This window comes from Zootoca vivipara, chromosome 13 (genome assembly GCF_963506605.1).
Source record: "Zootoca vivipara chromosome 13, rZooViv1.1, whole genome shotgun sequence".
Classification (NCBI taxonomy): domain Eukaryota; kingdom Metazoa; phylum Chordata; class Lepidosauria; order Squamata; family Lacertidae; genus Zootoca; species Zootoca vivipara.
Genome location: NC_083288.1, coordinates 30,083,787 through 30,104,778, shown reverse-complemented (window position 1 = coordinate 30,104,778; position 20,992 = coordinate 30,083,787). Strand labels below are relative to the sequence as shown.

Genomic DNA, 20,992 nt, shown 5'->3' with positions numbered 1-20,992 from the left:
AGTTATATAGGGGAGATGTCTGATGGCCTCTGCACGCAAATAGCACTACCTTTGCCTATTACTTCCAGATGTGAAACAAAAGAAAAAGACATGCTATGGGGTGGGGAACCTATGGACAGTCATTGTTAACATCCAGAGGGCATCGCACGGCCTGCTGGCTTGACTCCAGCTGGCCCGGGCCCTCCAGCCCACACGCTGGCTGGTCCTCTGGAGCATCGCTGATTATGGCTCTGCTTCTCTGAAGCAGGAACACATTAGCAGAGTGTCTGATGCAACGAAAAATGCACTGAGATTGCGTGTGGAAGCATATTTGCAGCAGTTTATTCAGACAAAGGAATAACATGTCTTCTCTCTGCAAGAGAGAACAACAGAAGCAAAAGCAAAAGCTATACAGCAGTTTCCCAGCAATCTGTGCTGGTACGTACACAGACATGTGACATGCAACAGTAACATGTCTGCAAACCCTTAAGGTGGAATGGAAATCACAACAGTCATGTGTTGTTGGAGTCCATGCCCCAAATAGCATGACCTATGGATAGGAATAATGAGAACCGAACCAGAACATCTAGAGGGCACAGGTTCATCACTTCTAGAGAGACAAATAACTTAGGAGAGAGAGAAAAATCAGTCTCAAAGGAAAACTGTAGCAAACTCTGGAATAGTCTATGGGATAAGCAGAACTATATCATTGCGAATGGGACACTTGAACTTTGCGCAATAATATTTAATACACAAAACACATTCATTTGTTCCATTGAACTGAAAATTCTTAGAAAACTGGTTTCATTGCTGTAACCGAAAAGATGATGCATTTACTGCCTTCCTGGCAGTAACCTCAGAATAAAAATCTAGAAACAATTCTCACATTACAAAGCAGTTTCAGAAGAGCTTGTTAAACATAATATATCTTCCAGATGGTGGCCAAAGCAGGGTGTTCATGTATGGTGCAGTTCAGTGGCAGAGAGTATGCTTTGTAGGCAAAAAATAAATAAAATGCTGATGGTTGAATTTCTGGAACCTTAGGTGAAAAGATCCAAAAAATCAGGTTAGTCAGTACAGTGGTACCTCAGGTTACAGACGCTTCAGGTTACAGACTCTGCTAACCCAGAAATAGTACCTCAGGTTAAGAACTTTGCTTCATGATGAGAACAGAAATTGCACGGCACAGCGGCAGCGGGAAACCCCATTAGCTAAAGTGGTACCTCAGCTCTCGGGGCTCCGAAAGGGAGAGCCCGCTCTTGACGTCTGCCAAGCGTCTGCCTCCAAAATGCTCGATTTGGAGTTTTTTGTGGGGGTCTGTCTCGCTGGGACAGTGTCCCCCTCCTTTAGAGCGCTGAGACTCTCTCTGCTGAGAGAATCTCTGACTTCTATGGCGCCGTGACCAACCGCTGCGATTCCAAACCGGAATGTTTTAACAGATTTTACCACAGAAATATTAGAGGAGGGAAAAGTGCAGACTGGCATTTTGATGAGGACAACATTGTGCGGATATTATAAAAAGACACATTTCCAATTTCCAAGGAAGCATGGCCAGTACCAAGTCAATAATAAATTGAAACATGGAAGCAATTGCGTTATTTTGATTTGATTGATTGTATTTCTATGCTACAAGATCCATCTGAAGAATGTAATCAGTGTTTTCCGATCAGCTGTGCTGCACTCTTGGGAGTAAGATCCCAAGATGGAAAAACAGATTTAAAATAACACACCTTCCCATGTCTGTTGTCGTTAGCTGATGCAACATTTAGTGGCTATTAAAGGTAAAAATCAGTTGCTTCTTCTGCATACAGAAGTGCCACAGGAAGGTTAAAAGTATTTAGTTGGGAAAATGCATAGACTTTCCATTTTTCAGTACTTTGTACCCCAATGCAGCTGGACGGAAATTAGTTCTTACAAGTAAATGTATTTTAAAATGATTTAAAGGGGGGGTTGAGTAGTTTTCTGTTGCTTTGAAGTAATCTAGGAATGCTGGTCACCATTTTCATTTCCAGTCGTCTATTGAGCTACAAGTAAAGGTAAAGGTAAAGAAACCCCTGACCATTAGATCCAGCCATGACTGAATAGGGGGTAGCAGCACTCATCTCGCTTTATTGGCCAAGGTCTATTGAGTTACAAGTACTCTCATGTATAAGAATAATGACACAGAGATCCTTACACTGTTCTACTTTACAAAATGTCTAACTTGTTATTTTTTTTAAAAAAAACTAATTGAACTAGCCTACCCCCCAAAATTTATTTGGAACTGGATCTGGGAAAGACAATAAGCTATTCAGCATGTTAAATCTAGATTTAAGACAGGTATGACTGGTCAGAGTTAACAATATTAATGTATTGTCAATAATTGGGGAATTGTATGGAGGAAAAGATTGCTGTTCACTAGGCAGTTCTTTAAAATGTTTGTTGAAAGTGACTGTACATTGTAACGTACAGTCTATTCTTGAATAATTGTCCAGTGGGGAAATATGGCAACCAGTTTAGGATGTATTGTCACCTCCTGGAAGAATTTTCAGATGACTCTGTGAATGTATGACTAGTCATGATCAACGGCTGTTTAGGGAAGTTTTTAATGTGTGACATTTTAATGTATTTTAATCTTTGTTGGAAGCCGCCCAGAGTGGCTGGGGAAATCCAGCCGGATAACCTCACCTACTCACAAAGAACTGCAGCTGTTCTTAAAGAGCCAAGGTATGTTTTAATTTTTGAACAGTGAATACAAAGCAACCTATGGTCATAAATCTATTATTCTTCATGTTGATATTCATCATTCCCTATTTCTCCCCCAACATTGCTCTTGAGCTGTTACTCTTTCGCCACTTTTTTTGTTGCTTTTGGGAATAGAAACCCAGATGAGCCAGTCAGGGTTGATCCAAGACCTTTTGCTGGCTGAGATGAAGGATGACTTCCTCCCCACACTCCATTCCCTTCTTAAAGACTAAAAGACTAGCAATAGGACAGCATCTTAAACCACATATGAAGGTAGCAGATTAGCAAAGAGGCAGGTCACATAGCACAAATCCACCTCTGTGCTCTTAGTACTTTGCTGCTGTTTGCTCTCTGTTCTATCTAGCTTTTGCTCAGTGCTTGCTCAAATAAATGCTGCAGTGACTGCAGATGAACAATGGGTTATTTTTTTGCAGATTTTGCAAGAGATCTTCTGTGGAAAATGTGGATTAAAGGGGGGGGCAGGCTATATGTGTACTTTGTATGCATGTTTTTCTCCAGCTGCTGCAAAAGCCTGCATAATTAGGACCCATAACTGCGTAGTGAGCCCCTATGCAACACATATAAGTGTGTGCAAGTAGCTTCTCTTTCTGATGCACAGGTGCCAAGGGATGGCTTGAGGAATATAGAATCATGTTGCAATGCAAACATTTGTGAGTCGAGGCCCAGTCCCCTGCTTTATGCTAAAATAATAAAAATTGACACAAGCATTTTAGGTTAATAAGCTAAAAAATGCCACAACTTTATTGGTTACATAACATGAGTGGTGTTGGCTTAGGCATTGGATCCGAACTGACTATATTTGACTCCTGCCTGCTCTGCAGGAAGTCACACAAGGGTTAACAACCTGTAGGAGGAGCTGGTTGATGCAAATCAACTGGAAGCTTTCTCCTAGAGTCACCAGAGGGCCGAGCCATGGCCGTCGCCACCACCTGGGCATCAGACAGGAACCATGACCACCGGATTTCTTTAACGGAATACCCTTCAAGGTCAGGTGTTGAATGCATGAAAATAAGAGGGAGGGAGGAAGGGAGGGATATCCATGTGTCCAGGAAACAAACAGGCTGAGCCACAGTCCTGCACTCATTTAACCACGCCCCCCCCCCAGCCAGCCGTATTGGCTGACTGCGGGCATGACACAGGCCAGGGACTCTCTGACACAGTGGCCTATCCAGACCCCCTGCGAAGCGTGGGAAGCGAGATCCACTCACAACCCCTCCCCTCGGGGAAGATGAGAGGCTTTGCAAAAGGTGTAGAAGGGGAATGAGCAGACATAGTGAGTGGACAAAGAACCATCATATTGTTTTCCCAACGGGAATTAAACAAAGGAAAATGAGATGCATTTGAATGTTAAATTAAAGGAGCTCTGTTTAAATCAAACTGGTTAATCAATATTTATATGTTACCAATTCTTGATTTCTTCCTTGTACAGGCAGCATGTGAAGAAAATGCACAATCTTACATCCATGTCTGCCTTTCTGCTGCTGGAATTTTCAGACGTTCGAGATCTGCAAATCTTACACTTCTTTGTATTTCTGGTATTGTACTTAACGGCAATAATAGGGAATCTTCTTATTGCTACTGCTATTGCTCTTGATCATCATCTTCACACACCCATGTATTTCTTTCTACTGAATTTGGCCATCATGGACCTTGGAACAGTTTCAGTCCTGGTACCCAAATCAATGGCGATTTCTCTCCTAAATTGCAGATTTATTTCGTATTTTGGATGTGTTGCTCAAGTTTTCTTTCATCTCTTATTTGGAGCATCTGACTATGCTCTGCTAACTATAATGGCACATGACCGATATGTGGCCATTTGCAACCCACTCCACTATGAGACAATTATGCACAAAGGAGCCTGCATTCGAATGGTAGCCATTGTGTGGATTGTAGGTCTTCTTTATGCCACATTACATACTGGGATCACCTTTGCCAACACGTTTTGTTCTAATGCTGTGAATCAATTATTCTGTGAAATCCCAAAGTTATTGAAGCTCTCCTGTTCTAACTTTTACTTAGTGGAAGTTGGAGTTATTGTGCTAAGCTGTAGTATAGGATTTGGATGTTTCGTTTTCATCATCATAACTTACATGAAGATCTTTTCTACAGTGCGCAAAATCCCTTCTGTCCATGGTAAGAAAAAAGCGCTTTCCACTTGCCTCCCTCACCTCACTGTTGTCTCTGTCTTACTGTTCACTGGAGTGTTTGCTTATACAAGGCCTCCCAGTGAAGCTTCTTCTGATCTAGATATAGCTTTTGCTGTGGTGTACTCCATAATTCCTCCCACATTGAATCCATTCATCTACAGCATGAGAAACAAAGAGATCAAGACCGCCTTATGGAAACTCTTAGATGTGTGGCATTCTTCTAAAACTATATCCAGAATTATATAAGAAGGGATGTGGGTGCTTTACGATCACCTTCTGTATTTGAATTTTCCCCTATTATCTGTTGTGGAATATCTGTTTTGCATGAAGTCAGCTCCTAGTTTAAAACTTGGCATCTCCGAGCAGGGCAGGAATGACAACCTGTCTGAAGGCCCAGAGAGCCCCTGGAAGTTCGTGCATATAATACAGAGCAAAATGGAACAATGGCTCTATGCATTTCAGGCAACTTTGACACAAATTCTCCCTAATGCGTCAATTTTATTCTGCATGACTCTTGTGATGGAGCCATATATCACATGAACGACCCCTTCAAGCCTTAGTCCTCCAACAGGGGGCTGAGAGGGATATATGTCTAATGCCTATGCTAAATCCTACCTACATCTGAAATCAATAAAGTTGTGGCCATTTTTTTAAAAAAATCCCAGAACATTTTCTTGTTCACTTTGTTCACCTTCTTAAATTGGGCCTTGTTCCCAGAGGTGGGGGCAATAGTATCATCTCATTCACACCATACATTTAAAGCACTCTTAACACCCTTCAAGACCCATGGCTTTCCTCCACAGAATCCTGGAAAGTCTGATTTACTGAACAATATGAGAGCTGTTAGGAGACCTCAACAAACCAAGTTTCTGGGAAATATCTCTTTATTGCATCCTCTCTTTTTACGGAATACAAAATGCACCTCCATTTAGGTAGCACTTGGCAACAGGCTGTCATCAAAATTCTTTTGGGGTCGAGAGAATGATATGGGAAGTGGGAATTCAAAGGTAGGTTTCTGTACCATCCTCTTATAAATTCTGGCAGCCAAGTTCTGCACTAACTGAGGCTCCTAGGTCATATTCCTGGGCAGTCCTATGTATAATCCAATATATGATTCGACCAGGAGTTAACCACAACATGGATTGCTATGGAAGTCTATCTTTATCTAGAAATGGCAACAATATTTGTATGACTGCTCCCCGCACTATACGGGGGGCAATTTTTGTGTGGTCGTGGGCAGCCCCTTGGACCACAGAGCGGCTACCTGGTAGTTCAGATCTGGTCACCACCTCTCCAGGCAGGCTCTCTGGGGTCTCCGCCTACCGCAGCCCATTGTCCAATCCTGCCTGGGGAGGTGTTGCCAGGGGACAGGCCAGGTAAGGGGGAGGGACTGTCCAGCTCACACAATAGGATTTGAATCTTTCCTGCAAGCAGCAGTAGACTCCAGAGCTTCTCCCACCCTCCACACCCTAATTGAAGTTTTCTTTTGCAGGTTAACCTTTTCTCCCATGAGTGCATGGGCACTGCTACGGCAGGGTCGCTGTCGAAAGGGCCGGAAAGGAATATTCCTGCATTGCCTTTCCTGTAGCAATACAGCAATACTGTGGCTGTTTCAGGCCTTGGGCAAATTCCTTTTGGCTATCTTCCTAAAGGGGAGGGGTGTGATGCGGTGACCTTACCTCCTTTGCGGCATAAAGATCAGGGTCCCCCCCCTCGATTAAAGGGGTCTTGGGGGGAGGCAATGGCCCATACACCAAGTGGTTGTCCATGCTTTCCCCCTTCCAGCGGCAGCGAACAGGAGCCAGCCCAACACCCCATACATTCTGGATAACCCCAAAGCCTCCCAGAACCCTGGCTGGGGACTGGGGAAGCATAATGCCCAATGTCTGAGCCAAGGTCTTCCTACATCTGAATCTTAATAAAGTTGTGGCCAATTTTAATCCCATAACATGTTGTCTTGAGTCATTTTTCTGCTCAGGGGTCACCTGGGGTTGGGGGGACTCCGCCTGTCCGCACAATATAATCAAACGAATCTGAAATAATGCTAGTCATAAATTCCCTTCATGCATTGAGGAACATGTTGTAGATGTTGTAGAAACATAGTGTAGGAACATATTGTAGATGTTATTTCTTTTCATCTGCAACTAACATGGAAGAAGAAACATTACTTTGATGAGTTTAAACAAGGTTTTCAGATCAGCAATGCTACACTCTTGAGAGTAAGATCCCAAGATGGCAAAAGAAACTCAGAATAAATCACTTTCCCAAGTGTGCTGTCCCTATTAGTTGATGCAACATTAGGTGAATTTTATTGTAACATCGGCAATCTTTATAAAGGAAAAAAATTCAGTAACATATTCCATAGTAAGGAACACAACAAAGGCAAAGTGATTGGCTGGGGAAATGCAGGGCCTCTCATATCATCAGAAAATTGAACCCTAAAGCAGTTAGAGGGTTAACTAATTCTTAAATATAAAGGTATGTCAAAATGATTAAGGGGGTTGAGTAGTTTTCTATTATTTTGATATAAATCTGGAGGTGCTGGCCACTTTTTTCATTTCCAGTCACACTCTGAACACGGGTCCACATATCTCCATTCCTGGGAGTTTTAACCATCTCTTACAGGTGGCATCTCCCCAATGAAGAGGGGTATGTGTATGCATGTGTGTTTTGTGTGCGTTTTGTGTATAGTACATGTAAATGTTGTATACAAGAGATTTTAGAGATGCTGGCATGTGACTCTAGAGGCGAAGGGTGAATACAGACCTTGGCTGAACATTTCCCCTCACCTGTGTACAGCATCTTCTAAGATGATCACCATCGTCATTACTAGAGCATTTAAATAGGCAATTTATTGAGGCAAAACTTTTCTTAGTGGTCCTATATAAAGATTAAATAAGCAAACCATATGAAAGTGGGAGTACTTCTGCATTGCAGCTAACTGAGTGCCTGGTGCTGCAAACAATATTAGTAGAGGTCCCACAGTGAAACCTATTAAAAGTGAGACAAACTCAGGTCATCGCAGCTCCCAAAACACATCACTCAAGTGACAGAAAGAATAATGCATTAAAAACAAACTCCTTACAGAAGCTCTTCATGCAGAGTCTGTGGTGGTACTTCTGTGAAAGGGGCAAGGGGGAGCCAGGATCAGCCCGAAATCGGGATGCTCCGATCCCCTCCTCCCCCTCTGCAATCGCCGGGGCAGGTGGAGGGAAAGCCCCAGAGCCACGCAAAGTGGTTGCCTGGCTTTCCCTCCGCCCGCTGCACAGCAAGCCAGGGAGAAGGGAGATGGCACCGGGCGGGCAGCGGGGCAGGCTGGCCAGCGGCCCTGCTTCTAGGGGGGGCAATTGCCCCCTCCTGCCCCCCTGCCTACGCCCATGGCCATAGCACAAATCTAGCTCTGTCTTCTTATACTTCACTGCTGCTTGCTCACTCTTCCAGCTAGGATTCAAAGAAATGCTGCAATGCAGTAGTAGAGGCACATGTGTCACAGGAGAAGCCCAATGCATGCACATGAATTTTGCCTCCTGGAGTCCTGGTCTGGCTGTCTTGCTACTTTTTCAATCGGGCAGGGTCATTTGCCAATTCCCAAGAGATAGGGAGCAGGGATGAGGCAAGAGAGGCATATGTATGGTGGGTATTCTTAAAAAAATGTTTTAGCAGATTTTACCACAGAAATATTATAGGAGGGAAAAGTGCAGCCCTCCTTTTTATGAGGACAACATTGTGCGGATATTATAAAACAACACATTTCCAATTTCCAAGGAAGCATGGCCAGTACCAAGTCAATAATAAATTGAAACATGGAAGCAATTGTGATATTTTGATTTGATTGATTGTATTTCTATGCTACAAGATCCATCTGAGGAATGTAAACAATGTTTTCCGATCAGTTCTGCTGCACTCTTGGGAGTAAGATCCCAAGATGGCAAAACAGACTTAAAATAACACACCTTCCCATGTCTGTTGTCGTTAGCTGATGCAACATTTAGTGGCTATTAAAGGTAAAAATCAGTTGCTTCTTCTGCATACAGAAGAGCCACAGGAAAGTTAAAGGTATTTGGTTGGGAAATGCATAGACTTTCAATTTTCAGTACTTTGTACCCCAATGCAGCTGGAGGGAAATAAGGTAGCAGCGCTCATCTCATTTTATTGGCCGAGGTCTATTGAGTTACAAGTACTCTCATGTATAAGAATAATGACACAGAGATCCTTACACTGTTCTACTTTACAGAATGTCTAACTTGTTAATTTATTTTAATTTTTAAAACCCTAATTGAAGTAGCCTACCCCCCAAAATTTATTTGGAACTGGATCTGGGAAAGACAATAAGCTATTCAGCATGTTAAATCTAGATTTAAGACAGGTATGACTGGTCAGAGTTAACAATATTAATGTACTGTCAATAATTGGGGAATTGTATGGAGGAAAAGATTGCTGTTCACTAGGCAGTTCTTTAAAATGTTTGTTGAAAGTGAGTGTACATTGTAAAGTACAGTCTATTCTTGAATAATTGTCCAGTGGGGAAATATGGCAACCTGTTTAGGATGTATTGTCACCTCCTGGAAGAATTTTCAGATGACTCTGTGAATGGATGACTAGTAATGATCAATAGCTGTTTAGGGAAATTTTTAATGTGTGACATTTTAATGTATTTTAATCTTTGTTGGAAGCCGCCCAGAGTGGCTGGGGAAATCCAGCCGGATAACTTCACCTACCCACAAAGAACCACAGCTGTTCTTAAAGAGCCAATGTAAGTTTTAATTTTTGAACAGTGAATATAAAGCAACCTATGGTCATAAATCTATTATTTTCATATTGATATTCATCATTCCCTATTTCTCCCCCAACATTGCTCTTGGGCTGTTATTCTTTCACCCCCTTTTTTGTTGCTTTTGGCAAGAGAAACTCAGATAAGCCAGTCAGGGTTGATCTAAGACCTTTTGCTGGCTGAGATGAAGGATGACTTCCTCCCCACACTCCATTCCCTTCTTAAAGACTAGATATAGGACAGCATCTTAAACCACATATGAAGGTAGCAGATTAGCAAAGAGGCAGGTCACATAGCACAAATCCACCTCTGTGCTCTCAGTACTTTGCTGCTGTTTGCTCTCTGTTCTATCTAGCTTTTGCTCAGTGCTTGCTCAAATAAATGCTACAGTGACTGCAGATGAACAATGGGTTATTTTTTTGCAGATTTTGCTAGAGATCTGTGGGAAATGTGGATTAAAGGGGGGGGGGGTACAAGCTATATGTGTATGTGTGCATGTTGTCCTCCAGCTGCTGCAAAAACCTGCATAATTAGGACCCAAAACTGAGTAGTGAGCCCCTATGCAACACATAGAAGGGTGTGTAAGTAGCTTCTCTATCTGATGTTCCATCTAATGCACAGATGCCAAGGGATGGCTTGAGGGATATAGAATCAAGTTGCAATGCAAACAATTGTGAGTCGAGGGCCCCGTCCCCCACTTTATGCTAAAATAAAACAAATTGGCACAAGCATTTTAGGTTAATGAGGTAAAAAAGGCCACAACTTTATTGGTTACATAAGGTGAGTGGTGTTGGCTTAGGCATTGGATCCGAACCGACTATATTTGACTCCTGCCTGCTCTGCAGGAAGTTACACAAGGGTTAACAAGCTGTAGGGGGAGCTTGTTGATGCAAGTTAACCAGAAGCTTTCTCCTAGAGTCACCACCACTGGATTCCTTTAACGGAATACCATTCAAGGGGAGGGGTAGGTGATGGCCAATATCTCCCCTCCAACACACAATGCATTTTCCAATGCCTAACCACCAAACCTTACAATGTTGTCTCGATTTGCTACAAGGTAGGCGGAAAACCAAATGGCTGGTACCAATCTGCCAAGTGGGGGAAAAAATCCTACCAGGCCCCTTCAACAGGTGACCAAACGAGGTCCATAGCAAGGTCAGGTGTTGAATGCATGAAAATAAGAGGGAGGGAGGGAGATCCATGTGTCCAGGAAACAAACAGACTGAGCCACAGTCCTGCGCTCGTTTAAGAGCGGCAAACCACGCCCCCCCCCCAGCCAGCCGTATTGGCTGACTGCGGGCATGACACAGGCCAGGGACTCTGTGACACAGTGGCCTATCCAGACCCCCTGCGAAGCGTGGGAAGTGAGACCAGCTCGCAACCCCTCCCCTCGGGGATGAGAAGAGGCTTTACAAAAGGTGTAGAAGGGGAATAAGTGTACATAGTGAGTGGACAAAGAACCATCATATTGTTTTCCCAACAGGAATTAAACAAAGAAAATGAGATACCATTGAATGTTAAATTAAAGGAGCTCTGTTTAAATCAAACTGGTTAATCAATATTTATATGTTACCAATTCTTGATTTCTTCCTTGTACAGGCAGCATGTGAACAATATGCACAATCTTACATCCATGTCTGCCTTTCTGCTGCTGGAATTTTCAGACGTTCGAGATCTGCAAATCTTACACTTCTTTGTATTTCTGGTATTGTACTTAACAGCAATAATAGGGAATCTTCTTATTGCTACTGCTATTGCTTTTGATCATCATCTTCACACACCCATGTATTTCTTTCTACTGAATTTGGCCATCATGGACCTTGGAACAGTTTCAGTCCTGGTACCCAAATCAATGGCGATTTCTCTCCTAAATTGCAGATTTATTTCATATTTTGGATGTGTTGCTCAAGTTTTCTTTTATGTCTTATTTGGAGCATCTGACTATGCTCTGCTAACTATAATGGCACATGACCGATATGTGGCCATTTGCAACCCACTCCACTATGAGACAATTATGCACAAAGGAGCCTGCATTCGAATGGTAGCCATTGTGTGGATTTTTAGCCTTCTTTATGCCATATTACATACTGGGAGCACCTTTGCCAACACGTTTTGTTCTAATGCTGTCAATCAATTCTTCTGTGAAATCCCAAAGTTATTGAAGCTCTCGTGTTCCAACTTTTACTTAGTGGAAGTATGAGTTATTGTGCTAAGCTTTAGTATAGCACTTGGTTGTTTCATTTTCATCATCGTAACATACATGGAGATCTTTTCTACAGTGCGCAAAATCCCTTCTGTCCATGGTAAGAAAAAAGCGCTTTCCACTTGCCTCCCCCACCTCACTGTTGTCTCTTTGTTCATGTTTACTGGATTGTTTGCTCATACAAGGCCTCCCAGTGAAGCTTTTTCTGATCTAGATATAGCTTTTGCTGTGGTGTACTCCATAATTCCTCCCACATTGAATCCATTCATCTACAGCATGAGAAACAAAGAGATCAAGACCACCTTATGGAAACTCTTAGATGTGCGGCATTCTTCTAAAACTATATCCAGAATTCTATAAGAAGGCATGTGGGTGCTTTACGATCACCTTTTGTATGTGAATTTTCCCCTATAATCTGTTGTAGAACATCTGTTTAGCATGAATGCAGCTCCTACTTTAAAACTTGCCATCTCCAAGCAGGGCAAGGAATGACGACCTGTCTGAAGGCCCAGAGAGCCACTGGAAGTTCGTGCATATAATATAGAGCAAAATGGAACAATGGCTCTATGCATTTCAGGCAACTTTGTCACAAATTCTCCCTAATGCATCAACTTTATTCTCCATGTCTCTGTAATTTGTTCACATGCGCCTTGCAATGGAGTCATATATCCCATGAACGACCCCATCAAGCCTTAGTCCTCCAACAGGGGGCTGAGAGGGATATGTGTCCAATGCCTATGCTAAATCCTACCTACATCTGAAATCAATAAAGTTGTGGCCATATTTTTTTTTAAAAAATCCCATAACATTTTCTTGTTCACTTTGTTCACCTTCTTAAATTGGGCCTTGTTCCCAGAGGTGGGGGCAATACTATCATCTCATCCACACCATACATTTAAAGCACTCTTAACACCCTTCAAGAACCATGGCTTTCCTCCACAGAATCCTGGAAAGTCTGATTTACTGAACAATAGCTGTTAGGAGACCTCAACAAACCAAGATTTTGGGAAATATCTCTTTAGTATATCCTCTCTCTGTGCTGTATACAAAATGCACCTCTATTTAGGTAGCACTCGGCAAAAGTTCTTTTGGGGTTGAGAGAACGGTATAGTACAGGCATCCCCAAACTGTGGCCCTCCAAATGTTTTGGCGTACAACTGGCATGATCCCCAGGTAAGAGGACCAGTGGTCAGGGATGATGGGAATTGTAGTCCAAAACATCTGGAGGGCCGAAGTTTGGGGATGCCTGGTATAGAAAGTTGCAATTCAAAGGTAGGTTTCTGCGAAATTGTCTTACAACTGGAATAATAGAACTACATCTGGTTGGACTAATTTGAATTCTGGCAGTTTTGTTCTGCACTAACTGAGGCTCCTAGGTCATATTCATTGGTAAGTCCTATGTACAGAGCAAAATGGAACAATAGATCCATGTGTCCCATGATCGACCTTGTAATACCTCAGTCCTCCAACACCCAATGCCTATGTTAATCCTACCTACATGTGAAATCAATAAAGTTGTGGTCATTTTAAAAAATCCCAGAACATTGTTTTATTCAGCTTGTTCACCTTCTTAAATTGAGCCTTGTTCCCGGAGGTGGGGGCAATAGAAGTGGGATTGCAAAGTTTCTTTGTAAGACAAAAATGAAATAAGCCTGGGAAAACAGTAGAACTGGTTGATGCTTGGATAGTTTTTTTCTGGGAATGTTTTATTTCCCTTTGCCATCAGTCCTCCTTTTTCCCTCTTTCTTTGGTACAGAACTATACGGACCTTTGTAGGCAAGGTGATGTCTCTGCTTTTTAAGATGCTGTCTAGGTTTGTCATTGCTTTTCTCCCAAGAAGCAGGCGTCTTTTAATTTCGTGACTGCTGTCACCATCTGCAGTGATCAAGGAGCCCAAGAAAGTACAATCTCTCACTGCCTCCATTTCTTCCCCTTCTATTTGCCAGGAGGTGATGGGACCAGTGGCCATGATCTTGGTTTTTTTGATGTTGAGCTTCAGACCATATTTTGCGCTCTCCTCTTTCACCCTCATTAAAAGGTTCTTTAATTCCTCCTCACTTTCTGCCATCAAGGTTGTGTCATCTGCATACCTGAGGTTGTTGATATTTCTTCCGGCATATATCTAGTCCGGCCTTTCGCATGATGAATTCTGCATATAAGTTAAATAAGCAGGGAGACAATATACAACCTTGTCGTACTCCTTTCCCAATTTTGAACCAATCAGTTATTCCATATCCAGTTCTAACTGTAGCTTCTTGTCCCACATAGAGATTTCTCAGGAGACAGATGAGGTGATCAGGCACTCCCATTCTTTTAAGAACTTGCCATAGTTTGCTGTGGTCGACACAGTCAAAGGCTTTTGCATAATCAATGAAGCAGAAGTAGACATTTTTCTGGAGCTCTCTAGCTTTCTTCATAATCCTGCGCATGTTTGCTATTTGGTCTCTGGTTCCTCTGCCCCTTCGAAATCCAGCTTGCACTTCTGGGAGTTCTCGGTCCACATACTTGCCTAAGCCTGCCTTGTAGAATTTTAAGCATAACCTTGCTAGCGTGTGAAATGAGCGCAATTGTGCGGTAGTTGGAGCATTCTTTGGCACTGCCCTTCTTTGGAATTGGGATGTAGACTGATCTTCTCCAATCCTCTGGCCATTGCTGAGTTTTCCAAACTTGCTGGCATATTGGGTGTAGCACCTTAACAGCACCATCTTTTAAAATTTTAAATAGTTCAGCTGGAATATCATCACTTCCACTGGCCTTGTTGTTAGCAGTGCTTTCTAAGGCCCATTTGACTTGACTCTCCAAGATGTCTGGCTCAAGGTCAGCAACCACACTACCTGAGGTGTACGAGACCTCCATATCTTTCTGGTATAATTCCTCTATGTATCCTTGCCACCTCTTCTTGATGCCTTCTGCTTCTGTTAGGTCCTTACCACTTTTGTCCTTTATTATGGTAATCTTTGTACGAAATGTTCCTTTCATATCTCCAATTTTCTTGAACAGATCTCTGGTTTTCCCCATTCTATTGTTTTCCTCTATTTCTTTGCATTGCTCATTTAAGAAGGCCCTCTTGTCTCTCCTTGCTATTTTTTGGAAATCTGCATTCAGTTTCCTCTATCTTTCCCTATCTCCCTTACATTTTGCATGCCTCCTCTCCTCCGCTATTTGTAAGGCCTCGTTGGACAGCCATTTTGCTTTCTTGCATTTCCTTCTCCTTGGGATGGTTTTCGTTGCTGCCTCCTGTATAATGTTACGAGCCTCCATCCATAGTTCTTCAGGCACTCTGTCCACCAAATCTAAATCCTTAAACCTAAATCAGCCCTGAGTGCTCACTGGAAGGACAGATCGTGAAGCTGAGGCTCCAATACTTTGGCCACATCATGAGAAGAGAAGACTCCCTGGAAAATACCCTGATGTTGGGAAAGATTGAGGGCACAAGGAGAAGGGGACGACAGCGGACGAGATGGTTGGACAGTGTTCTCGAAGCTACCAACATGAGTCTGACCAAACTGCGGGAGGCGGTGCAAGACAGGAGTGCCTGGCGTGCTATGGTCCATGGGGTCACGAAGAGTCGGACACGACTAAATGACTAAACAACAACAATCACATTCTGGCCACACTTCAGAGTTCTTGGCTATGCCCTGATGGGTCATTCATACCCATTTTTCTTTCTGCACAATTGACACATGAGAATACATAACCTCCATCTTTTTAAAATTAAAAATGCAACCATCTCATCCACACCATACATTTAAAGCTCTCATAACACCCTTCAAGACCCATGGCTTTCCTCCACAGAATCCTGGAAAGTCTGATTTACTGAACGATATGAGAGCTGTTAGGAGACCTCAACAAACCAAGTTTCTGGGAAATATCTCTTTATTGCATCCTCTCTCTTTACGGAATACAAAATGCACCTCCATTTAAGTAGCACTTGGCAACAGGCTATCATCAAAATTCTTTTGGGGTCGAGAGAAAGTGGGAAGTGGGAATTCAAAGTTAGGTTTCAGTGCCATCCTCTTATAAATTCTGGCCGGCAGGTTCTGCACTAACTGAGGCTCCTAGGTCATATTCATGGGCAGTCCAATATATGATTCGACCAGGAACTTAACCACAACATGGATTGCTATGGAAGTCTATCTTTATATAGAAATGGCAACAATATTTGAATGACTGCTCCCCGCACTATACGGGGGGCAATTTTTGTGTAGTCGTGGGCAGCCCCTTGGACCACAGAGCGGCTACCTGGTAGTTCAGATCTGGTTACCACCTCTCCAAGCAGGCTCTCTGGGGTCTCTGCCTACCCCAGCCCATCGTCCAATCCTGCCTGGGGAGGTGTTGCCAGGGGACAGGCCAGGTAAGGGGGAGGGACTGTCCAGCTCACACAATAGAATTTGAATCTTTCCTGCAAGCAGCAGTTGGCTCCAGAGCTTCTCCCACCCTCCACACCCTAATTGAAGTTTTCTTTTGCAGGTTAACCTTTTCTCCCACGGGTGCATGGGCGCTGCTACGTCAGGGTCTCTGTCGAAGGGCCGGAAAGGAATTTTCCTGCATTGCCTTTCCTGTAGCAATACGTCACGTCTGTGGTGGTTTCTTTCCTTGGGCAAATTCCTTTTGGCTATCTTCCTAAAGGGGAGGGGTGTGTTGCGGTGACCTTACCCCCTTCGCGGCATAAAGATCAGGATCCCCCCCCCATTAAAGGGGTCTTGGGGGGAGGCAATGGCCCATACACCGAGTGGTTGTCCATGCTTTCCCCCTTCCAGCGGCAGCGAACAGGCGTGGGCTCTCTCTTCTTGAAGATATGTTCTCCAACACCCCATACATTCTGGATAACCCTGGCTGGGGACTGGGGAAGCATAATGCCCAATGTCTGAGCCAAGGTCTTCCTACATCTGAATCTTAATAAAGTTGTGGCCAATTTTAATCCCATAACATGTTGTCTTGAGTCATTATTCTGCTCAGGGGTCACCTGGGGTTGGGGGGACTCCACCTGTCCGCACAATATAATCAAACGAATCTGAAATAATGCTAGTCATAAATTCCCTTCATGCATTGAGGAACATGTTGTAGATGTTGTAGAAACATAGTGTAGGAACATATTGTAGATGTTATTTCTTTTCATCTGCAACTAACGTGGAAGAAGAAACATTACTTTGATGAGTTTAAACAAGGTTTTCAGATCAGCAATGCTATACTCTTGGGAGTAAGATCCCAAGATGGCGAAAAAACTCAGAATAAATCACTTTCCCATGTGTGCTGTCCCTATTAGTTGATGCAACATTAGGTGAATTTTATTGTAACATCGGCAATCTTTATAAAGGAAAAAAAATCAGTAACATATTCCATAGTAAGGAACACAACAAAGGCAAAGTGATTGGCTGGGGAAATGCAGGGCCTCTCATATCATCAGAAAATTGAACCCTAAAGCAGTTAGAGGGTTAACTAATTCTTAAATATAAAGGTATGTCAAAATGATTAAGGGGGTTGAGTAGTTTTCTATTATTTTGATATAAATCTGGAGGTGCTGGTCACTTTTTTCATTTCCAGTCACACTCTGAACACGGGTCTGCAATAGGCAGAAGGGAAGAGCTCTCTTCAAAATGCAGTTTGGTCTGGAATGCTGCATCAGCCACAGAGTGCTTATATTAACTATTTTCTTCTGTTTGTTAGAAAAGTTTTAATTGGGGCGGAGGAGTTTTGATTCTAATCAGTTGTTTTGGATGAATGGGAGCAATTTCCCACAATGTCTTTTTTTATAATAATTTTAATTGATTTTAATATAAACAAGACAAAACAAAGCAAAACATAATATGTATACTCCGTCCCTCTATTCTCCCTCCCCCCACAAGTCCACTTCTGCCACCAGTAGGACCGATAGGCGTTGAGAGTCGAAGGCGGTCCCTTTTTAGGCTGAGTTTGTCCTCCCCCCGCCTCCCCCTGCCCCCTGCCACCAGGAGGCCAGGGGTGGAGGCGCACTGAGTTTTGGATTTCCCCCAGCTGATCCTTCCACACAAACATACAAACAAATAATTTAAAAATTCTCCAATTCTTATTTTCCTAACATTGTATTTGTGACTACCTCGATTCTCTTCTTCCTGGTTTTCTTAGTCTCTTAATTTAATTATGGCATATTTTCTATTCTTAATTCAGAATCTTTTCCTTAAGGTATTCACTTTATCCTCCTCCTCCTTCGTGCCCCCCCCCACGGGTCCCCTCCTGTCACAAGAGGAACCTGTGAGGTGCGGCCTTCCAAAGGAAATCCATCTTTGTGTCTGGGTTTCCCTCCACCCCTTCCTCCCCCGTCAGAACACCCTCTGCCACCAGGTGCTTCCGAGCAAAGAGAGAAAGAAAGGTAGCACTCTGCCCAGACACCTATCCAAACACAAAAATATTTGATGCAAATCTAAAATTCCTTTCCCCAGCCATTCTTCTTTCTCCCTCCAGAAAATTCAATTTTTATATATAATCATTTCTCTAATCAAAATCGTAACATTATACTTTAAAACACTCTCCTTCCCCTCCCCCGGTGTCTTTCCCCCAATTGGACCAACATTTCCTTTAACAAGCCAAGATTTCAGAAACCGTTATTCAACCAGCCTGAGTACCTCTTAACTAGTATTTTCATCCCACACCACATCTTTCCGATTTCCAAATCCAGGCCTCTGCCCCCCCCTTCTGCATTTCCCACCCCTCCATCACACATCTCCAAATTTCAGTCCCTCCAGGCTCCTCCTTTTCTTGAATCTTCATTTCACTTTGTTGCTCATTGGTCTCATGTTCTTTCTTTTCAAATCCTTGTTGTGCATCATCCACTCGCCCTGCGAGATTCCCCCCCCCCTCCGCGATTCCAGGGACCTCGGAGCTCGAGGTCCCTGCGTCCTCTAGCCGGCGTGACAGACCGGAAGTCCCAATTTCCCACAATGTCAAAGCACCTTTCCAATTATTGTCCTGCACATACAGCTTTTAAAAACCAATTTAGAAATGAAACTGCTGCAGAATAGAAAAGTTCCAATTTTAATGTACACGGATGACGCTGTACAGTGGTGCCTCGCAAGACGAATTTAATTCGTTCCGGCGGTCAATTCATCCAACGAAAAATTCGTCTTGCGAGGCACCGTTTCCCATAGGAACAGATTAAAAGTTAATTAATGCGTTCCTATGGGCTCCGGGGGACTGGCGGCAGTGGCGGCGCTTGCTCGCTTGGCTCCCTGGATGGCAGGCAGACAGGTGGCAACAGCCCCACTGCTGTCCTTGCTGTCGGTGGCAGGGGGAGAGGAACGAAGGAGGAGAAAGCAGCCCTTTCTCCTCCTTCCTTCCTCTCCTCCCGCCGCCGACAGCAAGGACAGGTCCTGGGATCTGTGCTTTCTTTCTGTGGTGAGGGGAGAGGAACGAACGGAGAGAAAGCAGCCCTTTCTATCTGTTCGTTCCTCTCCCCCTCCCACCACCGACAGAAAGCACAGATCCCGGGACCTGTCCTTGCTGTCAGTGGCGGCAGGGGGGGGAGGAACGAAGGAGGAGAAAGCAGCCCTTTCTCCCCCTTCGTTCCTCTCCCCACCCCACCAGACAGAAAGCACAGATCCCGGGACCTGTCCTTGCTGTCGGTGGTGGGGGGAAAGGAACGAAGGAGGAGAAAGCAGCCCTTTCTCCTCCTTCGTTCCTCTCCCCACCCCACCGCCGATAGAAAGCACAGATCCAGAGCCAAAGTGCGGCGGTGTGGGGGTGTTTTGCCAACTGCCTTCCCCAAGCCAAGGGGAAGGCAGGTGGCAAAAAGCCCTGGCAATTTTTTGCTGCACGCTGGACTTTGCAGTCGGAGGTTCATTTTTCTATGGCCATGCTTCGCAAGACAAAGCGGCGGCCATAGATAACCTCGTCATCTTGCAAGGCAACCTCCGATCACAAAATCCATTCATCTAGCGAAAAATTTGTCTTACAGGGCATTCGTTAAGCGAGGCACCACTGTACTTCTTTCTCAAACCAAAGTTGGCTTGAAACGAGCATTAGAGAAATTCAGTGATCAATGTAACACCAAACTGCCAACAATTAATTTTGCTAAAACTAAAATTGTCCGCTTTGGCCGCTCCTTTAGGAAACACAATTAGAATATGAAGGGAAATGCCATAGATCAAACTAAGAACTTCCAAAACTTAGGCATCACCAAATTCTCAGCACATCAGACCGCATCAGCCACCTTAGCAGAAAGAAGTGCTTACGCCATTCTTAGACTATTTAGAGCAAGCATCCCCAGACTTCGGCCCTCCAGATGTTTTGGACTACAATTCCCATCTTTCCCGACCACTGGTCCTGTCAGCTAGGGATCATGGGAGTTGTAGGCCAAAACATCTGGAGGGCCGCAGTTCGGAGATGCCTGATTTAGAAGGGAAGGTGGTGGTTTCCTTCCTATGGCCTTAAAAGTCTTTCAGGCAAAATGTCTGGTCCAACTGTAGCAAACTCTGGGATAGTCAATGGGATAAGCAGAAGTATATCATTGTGAATGGGACACTTGAACTTTGCACGATAATATTTAATACAACACATTCATTTGGTATAGCCTTTTGTTCCATTAAACTGAAAATTCTTAGAAAACTGGTTTCATTGCTGTGACCAAAAAGATGATGCATTTAAGTTTCCTTAAGGAATGGGAAGAGTTGAAACAGACGACAGGTCTAGAACTTAAAAAGAAAGTAAAATATTTAGGTATTTGGATGACAGCAAAAAGTTTAAACCTATATGAAGACAATTATTAAAAAAGCCTGGAGTGAAATCAAAAAAGGAATGGAACAGTGGAGTAAATTAAACCTTTCCCTCTGGGGTAGAATCTCTGTGGTGAAAATGAATATACTCCCAAGGTTGATGTATTTGTTTCAAGCGATACCAATCTTGGGACGAATTAAGTGTTTCACTGAGTGGAAGAAAGACCTAACAAAGTTTGTGTGGAACAACAAGAAGCCAAGAATTAAATACCAGCTGCTGACAGATAGAAAAGAGAGAGGGGGATTTTCCCTCCCTAACTTGGAATTATATCACGCAGCAGCCGGATTGGTCTGGCTGAAAGAATGGATAACTTTAGAAAAACCAGAGATCCTAGACCTAGAGGGAGCGGAAAATAGGTTTGGCTGGCATTTATATTTGATTTATGAAAAAATTAAAGCC

General features: G+C 43.5%; 1 protein-coding gene and 1 pseudogene across 1 annotated transcript; both read left to right on the top strand.

Annotated features, from left to right (window-relative positions):
* Positions 1 to 4,169: 4,169 nt before the first annotated feature.
* LOC132593135 (olfactory receptor 14A16-like) lies at positions 4,170 to 5,117 on the top strand. Its single transcript, XM_060282204.1, has one exon. It carries the CDS (start codon positions 4,170 to 4,172, stop codon positions 5,115 to 5,117), a length of 948 nt encoding a protein of 315 aa, XP_060138187.1.
* Positions 5,118 to 11,257: 6,140 nt separating this feature from the next.
* Positions 11,258 to 12,205, top strand: LOC118079078 (olfactory receptor 14I1-like; annotated as a pseudogene).
* The last annotated feature ends 8,787 nt before the right edge of the window (positions 12,206 to 20,992 follow it).